The sequence below is a fragment of the Salvia splendens genome, chromosome 6 (genome assembly GCF_004379255.2).
Source record: "Salvia splendens isolate huo1 chromosome 6, SspV2, whole genome shotgun sequence".
NCBI classification, from domain to species: domain Eukaryota; kingdom Viridiplantae; phylum Streptophyta; class Magnoliopsida; order Lamiales; family Lamiaceae; genus Salvia; species Salvia splendens.
The window spans coordinates 34,400,501-34,422,035 of record NC_056037.1 but is presented as its reverse complement, the minus strand read 5'-3'; the positions used below and the strand labels follow the sequence as shown (position 1 = coordinate 34,422,035).

General features: G+C 34.0%; 1 protein-coding gene across 1 annotated transcript; it reads left to right on the top strand.

Annotated features, from left to right (window-relative positions):
* The first annotated feature begins 15,976 nt into the window (after positions 1-15,976).
* Positions 15,977-19,035, top strand: LOC121809176 (protein FAR1-RELATED SEQUENCE 5-like). Its single transcript, XM_042209716.1, has 3 exons — positions 15,977-16,058; positions 16,462-17,194; positions 17,613-19,035. Exons 1-3 carry the CDS (start codon positions 15,977-15,979, stop codon positions 19,033-19,035), a joined length of 2,238 nt encoding a protein of 745 aa, XP_042065650.1.
* Positions 19,036-21,535: the final 2,500 nt, after the last annotated feature.

Here is a 21,535-nt window from a genome sequence, read left to right as displayed (position 1 = left end):
AGGGACAGGGGCGGCATTAGGAAAGAACAACAAGGTTAGAATTGGGAATTCGTGGAGAGAAAGTGGCAGAGGTGGAATGTCAGACAAAAGTGGAAGGCGACTTTTCCCCAACCCATATGATCTGCAACTGACGCTTTGCTTTTTTTAATGTTTTGCCTCGCAATAACTTGCCACGTGGAGGTCTGCGGTTGGTCGGTGGCCTTTACTGATATACCCTTACATTGATACTTTTTGTGGTTTAATAGCAATGCTAATTATATAATTAAATGTTGAGGATACTATAGTCTATATAGATATAGTAGTAAAATAAAAGTATTTTCAATTCACTTGATTAAGACAAATTAAAACATAAACTTATACTACTACTACTACTTTCGTTGGGATAGAAGTACATCCTCAGTCCTAAAGAAGATGACACATTTGGGAAATGACATGAGATTTTAGGAGATGTTGTTTTATTTGTTAAGTTGTGAGAGAAAATATAATTTTATAATTGATGTGAGATGAAACTTTTTCTAAAAAGATAAAATGCGACATCTTTTGTGGGACAAACTAAAAATAAAAGTGTGGCATCTACTATGAGACACGAGGGAGTACTATAATCATTTTTCAAATAGTTAATTGCATTACTCTATGTTAGATATACTGCTAAACAAATAAAATTTACACTGCATAACAAAATGCACGCAATTTTACTAAGTACTGTGAACATTTTTAACTCTAGTATTCAGCAGTGCCAAAAATCCCAAATATGAAAAAACTGCCATATATGATCAGACTTTTGCTATATTATTTCGTCTTTCTTAGTATTTGGTAAAAATAGTTGTGATTAGTAATGATTCAACAATTCTGAAATTATAAAGTAATGAAATTAGCAAAAGTGAGCTAGCATTCTCCTCTTTATGGGGTCCCATTTAACTTGGTATTACAGGTATCATACGGCTGTTATAACTTTTATGTCACTTTTACCCTAAAATGTATTCTTTGTTTTTGTCGAATTAAAGGATATTTAATGTAAATAGTTAACAGTATAGAAGGATAATATAGGTTCGCAAATTGACAGTCTTGCTCCATCTTTGTTGCATAAAATCAAAGTATGCCGTTAGGTGTGAAAATTTATATAGGAAATTCAATCATGATAAAGATATGCTGTCACATGATTCAAAAAAACTTACTAGGAGTAATTAATAAGTTTACTGCTTAGTACTGTTCATATATTTTACAATTTAAATGTTTTTTAAGTGGATAAATCTTTTACGGAGTACTACTAAATTACTAGCATATGAGTTATTTAAATCAAAATTATAACAACTCATATGATGACTGTATATTATACTATTATCAATCGTTAAATTATGGTGTTATTGGTACAGTAACATCATAATTTATCCAAATTATAATCTACATGCCCATACGAGTAATACTACTATAAATGGGGCTGCATTTACTATCATAATGTTTATGCATTTTTAATTGGTTACAATCCCTACATCTCATTAAAGAAATAAAAACCATATATATGAAAGCTCATAAATATGACTCACGGCTGAAACCACCAGCTAATAAATGTGTTTATATATGCATGTGAAACTTAAACGCGGCTCAACCTTTTAAATATTACTATATTCATTGAGATTGATCAGAATTAACTAGTTCAACAATAACTAGTAATTAGATAGAATGTACAATTCTTTTTCAATTGTTAATATTTATCATCAACTCAATTCAATCCTAACATATTAATACAAAAACATTTATTATCTCTATTTCATAGTACAACTCAAACAAATTTTTCTTTATAAGTTTTGTAGTACAAGAAAGAGTAATTGAATAAAATCACGTATTGTATACTATGGCTAAATCACTTTATAACAGAAAAAAATTTATGAAGACAATCAAACATGGAAATCATGCAGATTAAGCCATCATATCCAGCTATCAAAAGAATGAAATGATTAAGATGTATTTATTGACTTATTGTAAATCAGTTAAATGTGTTATCTAGGTTGAATTACGTGGGAAACCAATGATAATTGTGATGCTCTATGAGTATAATTAAATAAAAAGTTATGTCATATTTTGGCAATGTAGGGTATGCAATACTCTACAATATAGCGAATGACGCATCACGTAACACCTTCAAAAAGATGCATAGCAATTTTTCGAGAAAAAAAAGAATCCCACTAATAAATGCTCCATATAGATAAATAAATGAGTCTAGCAAATAGCAACAAAACTTCTCCACCCATCACGAACAATCTAGTATAAAAGAATAAATAAAATATGATAAAAACGCACACTTCAAAATGATGAATTATCTGTATAATCAAACCGCTCTTAATAATAGTAATTATTTACGCCATGGATCATTACTATGATTCTTTTTTTCATTAATTAACATCAAATTGGTATTTATTTAGTGATTGCAAAACGTCCATTATTCGAAATATCTACTTTTTCATACTAACGTCCATTAAAACAAAATATCAGCTTTCGATCACAATCTTTATAATTTTTGAAGAAAATTTATGAATATGATACTGATATTAAAATTTGATAATATTTTGGAGTACATTGTTTTTTCAAGTGTAGGAGTATGTTTGAAAGAAGATGAGATAAACAAAAAAAAAATTTGTTTTTGAGGAGAAAACAAGATATGAGTGTGTTTTGTGAATGAGTTCCTGTATGTGGGCCTAGTTCTCAGCCCAAGTATATATATATATATATATATATATATATATATATATATATATATATATATATATATATATATATATATATATATATATATATATATATATATATATATATATGGATGTATTCATTTCCTTTTCTCATATTTCCTCATTTTTCCTTTTTAATCTCAACCTTTAATTCCAGCAATCTTGTGGCTTAAAAAAATCGCTGATTCCATTTAATTATTATCAATTAAAAATCGATTAAGGGCAGATTTGGTAGATAATATTGTGTTAGTTATGGAAATTCCCTGATTCTCTCCTTTGCAAATATTACGGTTTATTTTCTTCTCTCACGTCGAAGAAGGCAGAGAAGCGTCAGACGTATATGATTCTGCATTACTATTTTTTTGGAAGGTTTCAATTATCACAAATCTAAATCCTATTGTTAATCAGTCGTTGGTAGTCAGAGTTTGATCTTAAGCAATGGAAGAAGGTAAATCATGAATTAGCATGTTTTTTTAATGCTGCGGATCTTTCTGTAGAAGTGGTAGCAGTTTGATTATTTGATTTTTAATCAACAATTAAATTGTGTTTTGTGTTGCCATGGTATAACATTATTGCTTTCTGTGAGAACTTTCTCCATGGATTCGCTAGCGGCATATGTAGGGTATTAGGTTGAGACGAAGCATATAATGCACGTATTGACGATGTATAATGCACTTAGGTTTCTATATAATGCATAATTCGTGAGAGGCAATGTTTCGGGTAAAAAAGATTTCGTCTGGATTGCGCGGTGTGGCGCACGTTGCTTGTTTCCCCTAAGGGTTTAATAAGCCTAGGGGGTAGGGTGTCGTATGTACAAGTTGTATTAGTTTGATTAATTGATTTTTAATCAACAATAAAATCGTGTTTTTTGTTGACATGGTATAACATTACTGCTTGCTGCGAGAAATTTCTCCAAGGATTCGCGGGCGGCATATGTAGGGTATTAGGTTGAGACTCGGCATATAATGCACGTATTGACGACGTATGATGCACTTAGATGTCTATATAATGCATAATTAGTGAGCGAGATTGTTTCGGGTAAAAAAGATAGGGTCGTCTGGTTTGCGATTTGTGGCGCACCTTGCTTGTTTCCCCTAAGGGTTTAATAAGCCTAGGGGGTAGGGTGTAGTATGTAGGGGGTAGGTTTTAATCAACAATTAAATCGTGTTTTGTGTTGACATTGTATAACATTACTGATTGCTTTGAGAATTTTCTCCATGGCTTCGCTAGCGGCATATGTAGGGTATTAGGTTGAGACGAAGCATATAATGCACGTATTGACGATGTATAATGCACTTAGGTTTCTATATAATGCATAATTCGTGAGAGGCAATGTTTCGGGTAAAAAAGATTTCGTCTGGATTGCGCGGTGTGGCGCACGTTGCTTGTTTCCCCTAAGGGTTTAATAAGCCTAGGGGGTAGGGTGTAGTATGTAAAAAACAACATTTTTAATACATATACCACAACATGTACTCCGTAACAACGTTTTTATTAGTATGTGTTATACGTATGCATAAATCACGTGTTTGTCTATCTGAATAATTTGACATATTGAAATCGTGAAAATCGTGCATTACTTGTCAGCATATTATATTGCAAAGTTGTTATATTATGCTGACCCCTTTTTTCCAATTATGTACAGTGGTTGTTGTACCTGAATGTCCTCCCTCGATGAAGCCTGTTGTAGGTCAGAAATTCCAGTCATTAGTTTTTACACGTTGAAATTCAAGCCCCTTGGTTACGGGATCCTCGATATTACAATCGTTTATCGCTTGCGTTGCAGCAGTTGTTGTTCTCTCATTAATGGAAGAAGGTAAGGCAAGCGATTTTGATCCGTATGCGTGTATTTGTTTATGTATCGGATGTCTTTCTACCAATTCAGACCAGTCCTTGTATATGCTACTTATTGAGCATGTATGTCAAGTACTGTGAAATCATGTTTAAACATGATGTCCAGTTTTGATTTGTTGCCGTTTAGGGTTCATGTTATGTCGGTATAAACAATGCACCAAATGAGAATGGATACTGAATGTTATTGACTATATAATGCGTTCTCTGGGAACTGCAATGTATAGGATAGAGTAAATAATGAGTGAACGCGATTATAAATCATTCATTTGGGGTTTTGGTTTAGCTTTTGGCGTGGCTAGGGTAGTAGTTTAAAACGATACAAATAATGCAACAAGTGATGATGTATAATGAATTGAATTGAGTATATAATGCATAATGCATAATTCGTGTTTGGCATTAACTGGATACATATAATGCACCAAATGGTTATGCATAATGATATCTATTGCCTGTATAATGCATAGTACGTTGGATGACTTAATGAAGGACCGCGAGTATGCCTCATTCCTTTACGGTTTAGATGTGCCGTGTTTCGATGTTTGGAACACGTTTCTTGTTTACCCTAAGGGTTTAATAAGCCCAGGGGCTAGGGTATAGTACATACACGTATTTTTGCTAATTTACATATTTAACCAAATAAAGTTATAAAAAATGTGCATTACTTGTCAGAACAATCGATTGCTACATTGCACATTTTTGCTAACCTCTTTTTTTGCGTTTGTGTATAGAGAGTGTTGTTCGTGAATGTTCTCCAGAGCTTAAGCCTCATGTCGGTCTGAAATTCCAATCCTTGGAATTTGCTTTTGCTTTTTACGAGGTATAAGCCCGCGCAGTTGGCTTTGATACGCGCAAACAAGCGATGAGAAAGGTCGATGATGTCACAACCTGGTATCTCGTAGTATGCAATAGGGAAGGAAAGAAGAAGTCGAACGAAGATGACCAATTGAATGCCCGATCGGGTTTTAGTATCTAGCGGAGGAAGTTATCTAAGCGTTGTGGTTGTAAGGCTAGTATATCTTTCAAGCTTGAGTTATGTTCTTTAAACAACACATCACAGCTTTTGTTTGGGTCCTAGTAGTATTGTTGTTCAAATCTTTGTCGTAGTATTATAAGTTGAAACAGGTGGTTTGTTGCATTAGTAAACTTTTTCTGTTCATTAATGGATTATATATCAGTCGAGTACTATATATATCTGTGAAGTTAACTCAATGAAGTATCCATGACGCCATGGATACTTGTGTTCCCTACTGTATGCAAAATAATGAGCATTTGTTGATGCATAATGCACTCCTTTAATCAAATAATGCACATATCTATTCTCCGTATCTATATCCACTTTTCAAAAAACAATGCAGCACATAACATAAGTAATATCAAATTTTATTTGTCTGACGCGGACAATGATAGTTCACAAATGTAATATACCAAATACGAAAGTACGTAAGAAACTAAACAATTACACGACTGTTAAGGACTACAAAACCAATTTACCCATATAAACAGGACAAATCTCATAATGCATAATATAATATAAATAATGCCTTTGTATGTATACATAATGCACTGCATAAATAAACGTACTGCACATAATACATTTCTGAATAAGTGCATTATTTGTTTTACATCTTGCATTATTTACTGTGTCATTTACATTACGTGGAATATGATAAGGATTCAACTGCTTCAAGCAATTAAGGAATTCTGACGGCGTTCGCCGACAATAGAGTCGATCACCTTTTCGACCTGTAGGTTGATTTGGCTCACCCTCACTTCTAGACGTACTTGGGCCTACATCAGCCAATCTCTTTCTGAATTTTTTTGCCAACGCAACTGGTATAATGTCGTCCACTGCGTCGTCTATCTTGTCTCTAAGCTGCTTCTCTGATATTAGCAACCAACACAACACATCAGAAAATATCACCAACTCAAAGGACAACATGATAGGAGTTGTGTAAGTTTGTTGTGGGAAGTGCATTAAGTTAATCAACACCCTGATACTTAATGCATAAAACAGAATCAAAAATGCGTATGCCAAAGCAAATAATGCGTTAAACAAAGCAAATAATGCACATGTATTAATCACAACAAATATTGCCTCAGTCAGAACACATAATGCATAAAACAGTACCCATAATGCGTTTGTCAAATCAAATAATGCACTTATTACAATCAGATAAAATATTTGTCAATTTAATCAAAAACCTGAAACTTAGTTTCTGATACGAGGCAATTAACAAATACAATCAACACCGCTGATGTGCTTACTATACTCGTAATAGTTAACTACACCGGCTGCACAATGGCAGATTCTAATAATACCCTGTTATAATGCATACTATACTTAACATAATGTACATTTCATAGGACATAATGCATTGTCTAAACCCAAAAAATGCACATGTATTACACCAAAAAACTAGTAACCAATATCAAGAATACAACTCATAATGAACCATAAACTACAGCATATGCATGATTACAGATTTATGATGCACTTCCCACACCAAACAATAATCAGATTTATACTTTGCCGGAGTTGCTTAACCCCCGTAGCCAACACCCGTGTTAATGCATAATATAGCCAACATAATGCAAAAATCATGTTAAATAATGCATAGTACAACATAAATAATGCACAAATCTAATTTTGTCAGAGTCTAGTCAGTAAAAAACACAACACCCGCAATAATGCATCATTTACTTCATATAATGAAACCTACATATACACATAATGCAATAATCCAACATGCAATTATCCTTCCACAAAATAGACGGATAAAATATTGAAGAGCACAAGCAGCGCCGCAAATATACCTGCAGCTTGGGATGGTTGTGAGCGCGGACGTCCTCGCTTAGGCATTCTAAATCTGTCGGGAAATAACCAAATCAAACACCAAAATCCATGATTTCAAACGCAAAACACAAAAACCACAGTCGGATGCAGAGAAATTTCAGCCCAAACAATATAACCCACTCGGATAACAATATCCATGCTTTTATACCCAAAACAATAAAATTCAGTGTGAATTTCATGAGCCGCGACAATTGTCGCTGTTCCAGTTTATATTTTTCGTGGCTACAACAAAATTACAGGAAAGTAACGTACCTTGACGCCGATATCGGTTCGGTCTTAGCAACGGTGGAGGGTGGGTGTTGAAATATTGGACGATTTCTTCAATGAATTCAGAGCGGCGAACGAGATCTAGGGTTTAGATAGTGGAGAGAGTGGAGAAAGGGTTTACAAAGCTTAATGACCGAGAATGAAGAGGCGGATGTTTCAAATCCCAAAAATTTCGCCATTTCCAAATTCTGGCAGTTCTATTTGTGTAGAATGACACTTTTAGCCTTATAATGCATAAACACAGGTTCCATAATGCAACACGGATAAATATTGGTAGTAGAAATCTGGACCGTTGATTACTACAATCTAACGCCTATTAATAAGAAGAACAAAGGATGTTAGTATTGAAAAGGAGAATAATGCTCCCCTATATATATATATATATATATATAGGTATTTGATCAAAATAAAAATTGCCTTAAACCAAGAATTGCAGACCAAATTATGTCCATTGGATTAGACAATCTAATCTTAAGATTAGATTAAATAACGGCCAGATTTAATTTTGAGATATTACTATTTTAATTATTTCTAATCGACAAAGGCTAATTAAGTAAATTATTTTATATAGTTAGTTATACTAATTCCTATAATCGTGCTTCGTATTCTCTCCTCTAACTGCTCTCTAGTTGAGTTTATTAGCCCATAATTTATTCTTCTGCAATACTCCGTCGAATTTGCATACCATATTACAATGAATGTAGTTATGCATAGTTTTTACAGTTGAAGATAAGTAAAAATTCTCCGTCGATGCATAGTTTTTAAAAGTGATGTTTGTTTAATTCATTTAGTTTGAACACTTCGTTTGCAAAGTTAAGATTATAGAAATGAATGGAGTTCAGTCTTGTTCTTTTTGTGGCTTTCTTTTTGGCCATAGGTATATGGTATGGATCAATTTTTGGTTTATTATGCTTAATGTTACATTTATATGACCATGACCTATTTTTTGTTTGTTATGACATATTAGAATACATTCATCTTTTGAGTTATAAAATACAATCCCTTTGAATGTAGTTATAGTTTCACCCTATTTTAACATATTGTTGTTATGACATATAACATTAATTAGTATGACCCAAATGGTTGTCTATTATTCTACATAATTTTTGTGGATTGCTTGAAATCTATTCCACTTAAAAAAATGCATGATTGTTGTACTGCATTTGTTACACACCTAATTATTTTTATTTCGATGGTACTGTTGTTTAGGTACTTCGTTTGGGTCCCAATAGTGTTAGGTAATGATTTATGGTGTTATTCTTATTATGACACATTGTATACTAAAAATGGTATGACCTACTTATGCACTCTATTATGCCTCAATATACGGTTTACTGTTTACAGCACCACATTTCGAAAAAACACTTTTAATAAGAAAACAGTAAGATGGAATTACTCTAAAAAAATTCATAACTTATAGGAGAAACAGACTAACGTTGTGTTTGATATCTGTGAGCTGTGTAAAACGCAATTCCAAAACAAGGGTAACAGTGTCAACAAAGAAACGAACAAAATGAAAAACTTATTTAACCTAAGCAATATACATTTGCACCGATCCGTAGTTAGCTATCATGTGTTCTACGTTGATATTGGTTTTCTTGTTTTCCTTCGCATAATGTTTATATGCCGCATCTTTATTCAGTAATGCGCGGTGATTAATTCCTGCCAACATCAACACACGGTTGTATTTAGCTCTTAAAAACTGTAGCACACCTTTGTTCTTTGTCGTTAGTCAACAATTCCATTGTCCCCCCCTTTCACCTTTGATGCACACAAACGTGCTTCTTCAGATCCAAAACTTATAAATGATTTTTCTGTATTCGAGCTCTGAATCATTCCCACAGCCGTGAAGCTACTAATCTCCACCACAGACTTCATTAAATAATAATATTACTGAATGTGTATGTATGTCAATGATGTACAGAAACATTTGGTTAATATTATACGACAGGGTCAGTTTAGAAACATATTTGTAGCATTAACCAATAAAGCCAAATTTTTAGTACAATAGAATTACCTTGTTCATTCCATTCTATGGTGTAACATCACAATTTTGAATTACATTTACGTTTGTAATTTCTTTCACACTGCGTCTTCTTGCGATTTCACCCTGCAATTCATTATGGTTGTCGAATCGTATTCTTTATATAATTGAAAAACCAGCTACGTAATATGAAAATTGTTTTACAGTTATATTCAATCATGCTCATGGCTGCAAGTATTAGCACGGTTGAAGATTTCTCTTACAATTACATGCATGTATTTTAGCTGGTTTGGGTCATATTAATTGACTATGTGGGTCATATTAATTGACTATGTAGGTCATTGACTACGTAATATGAAAATTATTCGTCTTACGCGTATACTGTAAATAGTTAAATAATCAGTGTTGTGTCATGTTATGCGACAAACGAAGTCATAATAACATGGTGTCAATCTTGGTCATGGTACGCTTTTAATATGTCATATGATTAAATAATAATAATAATATTAAAATGAACACTTTCATGTCAAAATATGCGCTAATATATGTCATAATAACATATAAACATGTTAGGTCATAATAAGCATGAAACTATTAATACGTGTATTTTATTAGTCAGAAGTCATAATATGATTTCATAATATGTGTATTAAACATTGAAGTTTAAACTGCATACATAGTTATTTGTTTTCATTGAAACTATTAACACTTTCAGAATTTCAGGTAGAGGTAAAAATGACATGCTCCAGGAGTATTATATTAGTTAGAAGTCATAATATGTGTATTAAACATTGAAGTTTAAACTGCATACATAGTTATTTGTTTTCATAAATGTCTTATGTTGAGTTTAGCCATAATAATCAACTCATTATTGAGACATATTGTTCACAACAAAACAGTTGTTTAATACTCACATCATAACAAACACAGCAAGATATGCACGGTATATTCATTTATGTACCTGTTCGAGCTGTTGAAATATGTTCAGCCGTGTCTTTTTTTATCCGTCTCTTATATGATAGCATATTTAAGCTTAGTTCTACTTTTTGATATTATTTACAAACATTAAAGTCACTGATGCTTACATACACACACAGATGCCACCCATCTCACACCTTTTTTCATACAAACAATCACATCTATCTAAATAGCAGAGATAGTTAATACTGAGTTGTTCCAACTTAAGCTCTAGGTGTTTAACATAACCAAATGTAATTACATATATCATCTCAAACATCACAACTAAGTTCCAGTTTGGAGGATCAGAGACAGTTACCAGGATTTGTTGTTTTTGCATCAACCTCTTGCCCTTTGGTGGAGTTAGGTGTTGTTTTGTTTTGTAATACAACCCCTGAAACATAATCACAATAGCTTTGAACATTACATTTAAAAATTCACATTAAAAAAGCCTGGTAGCCAAGCAATTATTTTTCTGTTCTGTATCTCTTTATTTTGACTTTTTAAGAGTGAAGCGTCACAAGAATAAAACAATTTAAGCATAATAATATGGATTTATGTCATGCATACACTCGCATGACTATGTTGTTGGTTTTGTTGCAGAATGGGCTTTTGTTTATGAAAAATATCACAATTACATACGATGCTTCCAATATTGATACGGTATTAACTCATTAAATAAACTAGAAGGGGAAAACAATTTACCGGTTTGAGCTTTGGGGATCAGTGGTGGCTTGTTTTTAGTGTTCCTCCTTTCATACACTAGTTGAACAAAAAAAACCCTTTTAGTTTTGATGTATTTGAAAGAGGTATAGGCTATGGGATACTACAAACATCTAACCTTTTCCGTCGGTCGTTGTAGATCCAGAAGCTCGAGTATTCACCATTGCCGTGGTCGATTGTTTGATTTTCCGGTTCGGTGCTTGGTGGATCGGGAAAGATTGTTTGGGCTGGAGCGCGTATTGTGGATGGCTGATGTAGGTGAACTATCGGACGCCTCTTCTACTGAACAAAGAGTGGTTGGAGCTCGTAAATGTTGTGCCGCTTCAGAAATTACAGAAGTAATGTTTGATTTTGGTGATTAGTGTTTTTTGGGTGGCGTTAGATATATTGTGGGGGGGAGAGACGAAGTGAATAGGCGGGAACCGAACAATCAGGTTAATGGCGTGTGGAGTGATGATTCCATGATTTCCGCGAAGAAAAACCGAACGTCTGGGCATATTTTTTTTTTCCATTTTTACCCTTTTATGACTCTACTAAACCTTATTATGACATAAATTTATGATTGTCAAGCCTAAATCGTGGTCGCCCATAGGCAGATCCAACGCTCCAGATTTAGTCTGTATTTTTGGACTTAAGGGTGTATTTTAATAGATGAATACCCTATATATATATATATATATATATGATTGTATTCAAATCCTTTTCACCTCATAAATCAAATATCCTTCTTAATATCCACCCTTGATTTGCACTGATCTAGCGGTTCACATAATAAGTTGAATCATTAAAATTTAACTCATTTTAACCGTGTAAAGGGCACAATAGGAAATAACAAATGGAGTTGGTTAAGGTATGTTCCATGATTCTCTCCCTTTACGATTTTTTCAATTTGTCGAATTATTCCCCTCAGATTTTCGCCCAATCAAATCTCCATTTCTGCTGGTTTATTTTGTTTCGTCGACTGTACTTCAATCGGACATTCACCAATTTTTCATTTTTCAATCGCACATTCGATCGCACACAGATTTTCATTTTTCAAGTTTGTTCGGTTGCCGATGGAAGAAGGTAAGTCACCAATTTTTCCCCATGGTTATTGATTTGGTTGCTGTCAATTTTTATTTGCTGTCAATCTGTTTGGATCAGCAAATTCGTGTTTCATGTTGGTGTGCTTCTGTATTGGTTTATTGAGATCAATTTGCCTTCTTCTGTAAGTGGCAGCAAAGGCGGTGTTCCCGGAGGAGTAGCTGACGGCGAAGGCGATTCAACTGAGGCTGAGGCTGGCGGTGAACGAACTTTTACGGAAGAATTGCTTGGATCCGTAGTCAGATGAGATCGACTCGTTGGTTTAGATCTTTCTATGTTTTTTATTTTTGTTCAAGTGTTGGATATGGTGCAAAGTGTATAGTGTTTTTTGTGGTTGCTGGATAGAAACTCTGATTATTGCATTGTTGGAGTAATTTTATATTTCATTGTTGCATTGCTGGAGTAATTTACCTCTGATTGTTGCATTGTTGGATTGTCTGTGCATTATGTGGTTGTTTATGATTCAGATTTGGTGTATTGGAGCATATGGATGTTGTCTATGTTTGGTTCCTGAATTTGTTTGCACGCCAGTTATTCTCTTTCCTTAATTACTTCTCATTGCATACGAGTAATGAGTATAATTTACCATATAATGCACAATATGTGAAATGCAATACATACGAACAAGATGTACCGTGTTACGATGTTTGGCTCACGTTTCTTGTTTCCCCTAGGGGTTTAATAAGTCTAGGGGTTAGGGTATAGTACGTACACATTAATAACAACGTTTAAACTGATACGAATAATGCGCCGAATGGTAACGAATAATGGATAGTATTGGCTATATAATGCACCATATGTGAACTGCAATGTATACGAGTAACATGTGTCATGTTTCGATGATTGATACACGTTTCTTGTTTCCCCTAAGGGTTTAATAAGCCTAGGGGCTAGGGTATAGTACGTACTCATTAATAACAATGTTCAAACGGATACGAATAATGCACCGAATGGTAACGAATAATGGATAGTATTGACTATATAATGCACCATATGTGAATTGCAATGTATACGATTAACATGTGTCGTGTTTCGATGATTGATACACGTTTCTTGTTTCTCCTAAGGGTTTAATAAGCCTAGGGGCTAGGGTATAGTACGTACTCATTAATAACAATGTTCAAACCGATACGAATAATGCACCGAATGGTAACGAATAATGGATATTATTTACTATATAATGCACCATATGTGAACTGCAATGTATACGAATAAGATGTGTCATCTTTCGATGTTTGGCACACGTTTCTTGTTTCCCCTAAGGGTTTAATAAGCATAGGGGCTAGGGTATAGTACGTACTCATTAATACCAACGTTTAAAAATAGCGCGTGTTGAAGTTATACATAATTAACGTATTATGAAATGTACATATTATAAATAGTAAAGTAATTCTTAGGTGCATAATTAACTCGGTGAAGTACCCATTAGCCGATTGATAGTTCGTATTCCCTACAACATTCAAATTAATGACAAGTTCTCGCTACATAATGCAACGTTTTACTCAAATAATGCATATATCTGTCTACCGATGAATTTATATCCACTTTTAATATACCATGCATCCGTGAACATAGATAATGTACAAGTTGGTTTGACTGATGCTCAAAGTGGTAGTTAACTAATTTGAGCTGAACTAGTTATTGCTTCTGACAGTAGTTTGCGGAATTTCTAGGCGATTCCCACAGGCAGGATATCATCGACTGCGTCTCCGATGTCAATCCTTAACTGCTTCGTCCCTGTCCAACAACAGTAAAATGCATCATGAAACATGCAATATAATGCATAGAAAATAGATATATACTGTACAGATACTTCAAAGTAATGAACATCAAACTTGCATTCACTACTTTACCAATGTCCAACAGCAGTCGTACTGCATTCATATAGTTACGTAATGCAGTCGTATATGCATATAATGCAGAGATTATAACAAATAATGCACATACACATATTTCATTTACTCTTTGACAATATAAAACAACAGCAAACATAATGCATGCATATAGGCAAATAATGCATAGATTATATCAGGTAATGAACAAACAAATATTCCATATACTCTTTGACTAATATAACACAGCATTGACATGATGCACGATACATGATATATAATGAATAAAAAAAGACACATAATGCACAAACTCATTCAATTAATGAGCATAAAACTATTGCATTCACTATTTCACCAATGACCAACGGCAGTTGATTGAAGGTTGTAGCACTGAATATACCGGCATTCATATAGGTACATAATGCAGTGGTATATGCATATAATGCAGAAATTATAACAAGTAATGCACATACACATATTCCATTTACTCTTTGACACTATAAAACAACAGTAAACATAATGCATGCATATAGGCAAATAATGCAATCATATAGGAAAATAATGCATAGATTATATCAGGTAATGAACAAACAGTAGTAAACATAATGCATTCTGCGCTATGAACAAATAATCTACAAACTCGACTACATCTTTAAAGAATTAAATTTAAAATATGTCTAGCACAGAAACAGAGCAACAGCCGAACAGAATCTCACCCTCTTTCTGGGATTGTTGGGGATTTGAAGGTCTTCCTCTTTTAGTCGTTACATAATCTGCGCTTAACAGCAAACAATGAAAAACCTACAAAATTTTGGCAACAAATACTCGCGGTTTAATTGAAATCGTTTGAATCGTGAACGCTTGTTAAAAAACGTAAAATAAACGACCAAACCCTACCTGCTGTTGTAGTGCAGTAAAACCTTGTTCAAACCGGGAAGGGATATTGGAAAGCAAGGGAACCAGTGGTGAATCTCCGAGAAATCGTCGCGATTTTGACTGGGCGGCGGCTAGGGTTTTTGCTAAATTTGGAAAATGAGAAGACGCTTATTGAGAGAGAATCGGGAGCGAGATTGTGAGTAAATGCGTGTGATGATGGAAAGTAGTGGAAGATCCCGCTTAATTTTCGCCAAATACGTTTTCAGCGGTTTTGATTACAAAAAATGACTAAATCACCCCCATGATGCACCAAATTGGTCAAATAATGAAGCGCGGGATGATAAATATGCTATTAATCTAGAACGTCCATCCTCCAGATCCAACGACCGAGATTGCGAAGAAACTTAAATCTAAGGGGAGAAAAGGAGTTTAACACTACCCTCTATATATATATATATATATATATATATATATATATATATATATATTATAGTGATCAAGATATAACTAATCTTAAGTGTATAACTAGAGAACAAATCTCAGCCACAAATCTTAATGGAATAAATATTATTTATTTTAATTATAGAAAATATGCTGAGGGTATTTTAGGAAACTACAATATGAATTTAAACATGCGATCTTACGCGATCACATATTCACATTCATTCCAAATCTGCGATTCTTTCATTCCAAATCTGATTGAATTCGCGATTCATTCATTCATTTGCGATTGAATTCGCGTTTGAATTCAATTCTGAATTCAATTCTGATTACAAATTTGATTACTTCATTCGCGATTGAATTCAATTCCACGTGATTCAATTCCATGGATTCAATCATCAGATCGCATGAAGATTATTTTGATTCTGATTCATCATCTTCAGGCGAGGAATCTGAGAATTCTACAGGTAATCATTATTCCTACTATTTCTTAATTTTAATATACAATATTTTCGTGTATTGTGATTATGAAAACCGTAGTTTGTGTGGTTAGATTTATTGTTGTTTCAGTGATGTTAAGTGATTATTAAAACCATATGGCATTTGTATTATGTTTACATGGTTAAATTTATAGATGTTTTGCAAATAAGAGTGAAGTAAAATCAGAATAAGAGTGATGTATTTTCTGAACAAGAGTGAAGTGTTTTGTGAAACAGAGTGATGTGTATTTGTGAACAAAAGTGCAGTGTATTCTGAATAAGATTGATGTGGTTTGTGACAGAGAGTGAAATGTTGTCTGAACAAGAGTGATGTTATTTGTGAACAAGAGTGAAGTATATTCTGAACAAGAGTGCTGTGTTTTTTTTACAGTGGTTTACGTACCAAAATGCCCCGATGAATTGAAACCAAAAATTGAGCAAAGTTTCATGACACTTGATCGTGCTTTGGACTTCTACAACAATTATGCTCGATATGTTGGATTTGACACCCGTAAAAAGGGATCGAAAAAGGAAAAAGAAGTCACTACTTGGATTTACGTGGTGTGTAGCCGAGAAGGTACGCAACAAAGAAAGAGTGAACAATCTGAGTTGAAACGCAAGCGTTCTTCTATTAAGTGCTATTGCAATGCTAAAGTGTCTTGGAAGTATATTATGGGTGTTGGTTATATTATACAAAGTTTCGTTGAAGAACATAATCACGAGATGGTCGAGGGACGCCATAAGCGTTTTATGAATTTGAACCGCAATTTGGATTTAGTCCATCAGAAATTCATCCTCGATTGTGCTAATGCAAACATTGGTCCAACTTTAAGTTTTAGCTTACTTAAAGAAGTGCTTGGTGGATTAGATTATGTAGGGTGTACACTTTTAGAAGTGCGCAACTATAGACGTGACCTTAGAGCATACGTGGAAGGAGCTGATGCACAGATGTTATTGAATGGGATGCGAAGGAAGAAAGAGCTGTGTAGTGCATTTACATATGAGTTTGAGGTCAACTCAAAGGATAGGCTGACACGATTGTTTTGGTGTGATCCTACTGCCAGAAGAAACTACCATTTGTATGGTGATATTGTGTCGTTTGATACGACATACTCAACCAATAGGTATGTGCACACTAATTACTATTTTGTTAAATTGTTTTTGTTAAATTTGTTCATTACAGTAAAATTAGAATAAGAGTGATGTGTTTTGTGAACAAGAGTGAAGTATTTTCTGAACAAGAGTGATGTGTTTTCTGAACAAGAGTGAAGTGGTTTCTGAACAAGAGTGATGTATTTTTCTGCATGCTTATAGTGAATTGTTTTTCATTACAGGTATACATTCATTAATGTAGAGTTAATTGTTCAGTGAAGTTTATTGTTCATTACAGTAAAATCAGAATCAGAGTGATGTGCTTTGTGAACAAGAGTGAAGTATTCTCTGAACAAGAGTGATGTGTTTTGTGAACAAGAGTGAAGTTGTTTCTGAACAAGAGTGATGTACTTTTTCTGCATGCTTATAGTGAATTGTTTTTCATTTCAGGTATTGTATGATATTTGCTCCTTTTACGGGCAAGGATAATCATGGTCGCCCTGTGACATTTGCTGCTGGCCTTTTGTCCAAGGAAAATGCCAACTCCTTTTCATGGTTATTTAACCAATTTGTAAAGTGTATGGGTGTGGCTCCCAAACTCATTGTAACGGACCAAGACTTAGGAATGAAAGTTGCTGTTGAGGAGGTCCTTGTCAATACAAGACACCGGTGGTGTATGTGGCACGTTATGAATAAAGTTGCTGACAAATTGCCAAAGAACATGCTTGGTAGTGAACAATTAAAGAAGGAGCTGAATGCATGTGTATGGTCAGAGTTGATAGAACCTGATGCATTTGAGGAAACTTGGCATGCTATAATGGAAAGATATGGGCTGGCCAATAATGTCTGGTTTTCATCAATGTTTGCATCCAGAAAATTTTGGGTTCCAGCCTTTTTCCGTGATTTTCCGATGAGTTCGTTGATAAAGACAACTTCTATATCCGAATCGCAGAATAGCTTCTTCAAAAGGTACTCAAAGTCTCGGGCTAATCTTATGCAATTTTATATGAACTTTAATCATGCTCTAGAGACTCAAAGAAGTAATAGTGCAAAGCTTGAATACTATGATTCAACAAAAGTGCCTATTTTGCGAACAGGATTGGAAATCGAGAAACATGCATCGACGACATATAGTGGTAGTGCTTTTAATGAAATTCAAGAAGAGATAGTATATGCATGTTTCTCTTTCTCTTGTGCAACTCTAGGAGTGTCTACCAGTAGAGATATTGAAGTATATGACATAAAGGACAAGGATTCAAACTCATGGACAGTGACTTACTCCATTGGTGATACATATTTGTGTGGATGCAAAAAATTTGAAAGACTTGGTCTATTGTGCAGCCATATATTTTGTGTGTTGAAATATAATTTTGTTAAGCTGATACCCGAGAAGTTGTGTGGAGGAAGATGGTTGAAGTCACAGTTTGTGAAGTCAATACATGGAGGTTTTTGTGATGATCAAGAAATACACCTTGTTGTGGACAAGAAGAAGATTGCATATAAATACTTGTATGCATTATTCATTGAAATAGCACAAAGCATTGAAGGGAACATTGATAAAATCAATGCATTCGCTGCAATTATTGAAGAAGGTAAGAAGCAGCTTCTTGGAGAAGGTGTTGTTTTGTCTTCCACACAGAAGAGCGCAATGATTGAGAACTTCTATGGCTCACATGTTCCGACCAATATTGAAGTTCATCCTCCTGATGTTGTTAGTACAAAGGGAAGTGGAAGTAGGCATAAATCGAAGAGGGAGTCAGCACTGAAGTTAGCAATGAAACCAGGCCGAAAGTGTGGAAACTGTCATGAGATTGGACACTATGATTCTAGGAACTGCAAAAAGGTTCATGAGAAGGCAAACAAGAGGCAATGAGGATTTGAATAGTAATAGTTCACTTTGTAGCATTTTTTGAGCACTAATGATTCATTTTGTTACACTTTTGATTGAATTTTATCTCAATGCAAACTTATTTTTTGTGTTAAGCTCAGTGGCAGTAAGTGTTCAGAATACACTTCACTCTTGTTCAGAACACACATCACTATTGTTCACAAAACACTTCACTCATGTTCACAAAACACATCACTATTGTTCACAAAACACATCATTCTTGTTCAGAAAACGTATCACTCTTGTTCACAAATCACTTCACTCTTGTTCACAAATCACTTCACTCTTGTTCACAAATCACTTCACTCTTGTTCACAAAATACATCACTATTATTCTGATTTCACTTCACTGTTATTTGCAAAACAACTATAAATTTAACCATGTAAACATAATACAAATAGATACAACACAACAGTGAATTAAATAGCAATGCAAACTTGTTTTTTGTGTTAAGCTCAGTGGCAGTAAGTGTTCAGAATACACTTCACTCTTGTTCAGAACACACATCACTATTGTTCACAAAACACTTCACTCATGTTCACAAAACACATCACTATTGTTCACAAAACACATCATTCTTGTTCAGAAAACGTATCACTCTTGTTCACAAATCACTTCACTCTTGTTCACAAATCACTTCACTCTTGTTCACAAAATACATCACTATTATTCTGATTTCACTTCACTGTTATTTGCAAAACAACTATAAATTTAACCATGTAAACATAATACAAATAGATACAACACAACAGTGAATTAAATAGTAAACAAGATATTAATATACAAAAAGTACTTGCTATTGAATTTAAATGAAGTTGTCTACAATAGTAGTTCATGATCGCTTGAAGTTTACAACCATTTTTTTCCACATCTATTATATTTGTTTTCCCATATTCTTCAAAATGATTCGATACTAGTGACAAGTTTTTCAATGCCTCATGGTTCTTTTCAGACAATAATAGTGCGCTGCAATACTTTGCTCTAAGCCTTTGGAGTATTCCCTTGCTTCTTGCAGTTAATCCACACTTCCAATCTTGTTCACGCTCGCCATGATAACATTCCAAATGCCGCATCAAAAAAACTCCACAATCTTCTGCATTTGATGTTGTTCTCCAAGGCATTTTGAGCCTTACTATGCTCACATCGTGTATTGATTTGCTTAGGTTGTGATACCCCATTTTTGTCAAATAATGACAAAAATACAATCTCTGCAATATATCATTATGAATATCAGAAGTAGTTTACTATAAAGAGTACTATACTTCACTGTAATCACAAAAATACTTCACTATATATCGTGTATACTTACCACATTTGCAGGTATGCTACCATATTTGATTGTTATGTCCTCATCGTCAGCATTCTTCGAATTGTCAATCAGCACTATACTTCTAGTACTAAATCTGAAGCATATGACATAGTAATGTTCTGCAGCACATATTGGAAAGAAGACCTACATAGATAATAATAATAATAATTTCAGAATAAAAATAATTAGTGAACATAACAAAGAATCAATTGTGTTCAGTATTTACCAAATCTACATCGCTCCATTTGATATGTGGAATTTGTTCAACCTCAGTTTGTAAATTGTCACAGAATCTATCAATTAGAGTCATGAGGTCGACCCCATCAGACCGGTGAACAACTGTAAACAGCTGAAAGATGAGACAAGTCAAATCAGAATGTGACTGAAGTGTTTGGTAAATAATAGTGATGTGTTCTGTGAATAGGAGTGAAGTGTTTTCTGAACAAGAGTGAAGTGAAATCAGAATATAGTGCATATTATTCAAATAAGAAGCCCATGCGTTGATCACACCCACTTCTATTAGCTTATGTGGCAGTAGTGAACAAAATTCCCTTTTTGTTACCATTATGACATTATCATCATACACTATCATGTCCCTGTTCAAATATGTGTGTGTGTTAGCACATTTTTTGTATATTTTTCTTCTGAATCTGAACTATAATATAAATCTTACTCATTTGATTCATATGTTGTCATAATCCACAAAAAGACTTTTGATTCCTTCAAGTTAAACTTGGTTTTGGCCTGAACCACCCTTTCATGGAATGGAGATTTCAATGCAGCTGATATTCTCTTCTCAGCTTTTGACCGTATCTCCATTTGTTCAATCCTAGCAGTTGCCTGTCAGGGCAAGAATGATATGAAAACTTCACTATATAAGACCTATATTTCACTTGATGTTTGTTAAAAGTGTTGGTGAATATATGAGATATATCATTGTTTAACACTTATCACGTCTGGATTGTAAACTACTATTTCGGTAGAAGGATTTTTGCCAGATACATTCAACTCTGATTGAACACAATCATCATCAGCATATATCTCCATGCATGCTTCTATTGCAGATGCAATTTGGGCATCCACAATGTCGTCCTATTTTCATAATAAGAAATGAAAACACATCACTATTATTATGATTTCAGTTCACTCTTGTTCACAAAAACACATCACTATTA

Excerpts from the sequence above, each read along its gene's own strand:
- LOC121809176 (XM_042209716.1), top strand. The coding sequence starts at position 15,977 with ATGGATTCAATCATCAGATCGCATGAAGATTATTTTGATTCTGATTCA. Across the intron at positions 16,059-16,461 it reads GGAATCTGAGAATTCTACAG|TGGTTTACGTACCAAAATGC; the intron begins GTAATCATTATT and ends TTTTTTTTACAG. Across the intron at positions 17,195-17,612 it reads ACGACATACTCAACCAATAG|GTATTGTATGATATTTGCTC; the intron begins GTATGTGCACAC and ends TTTTCATTTCAG.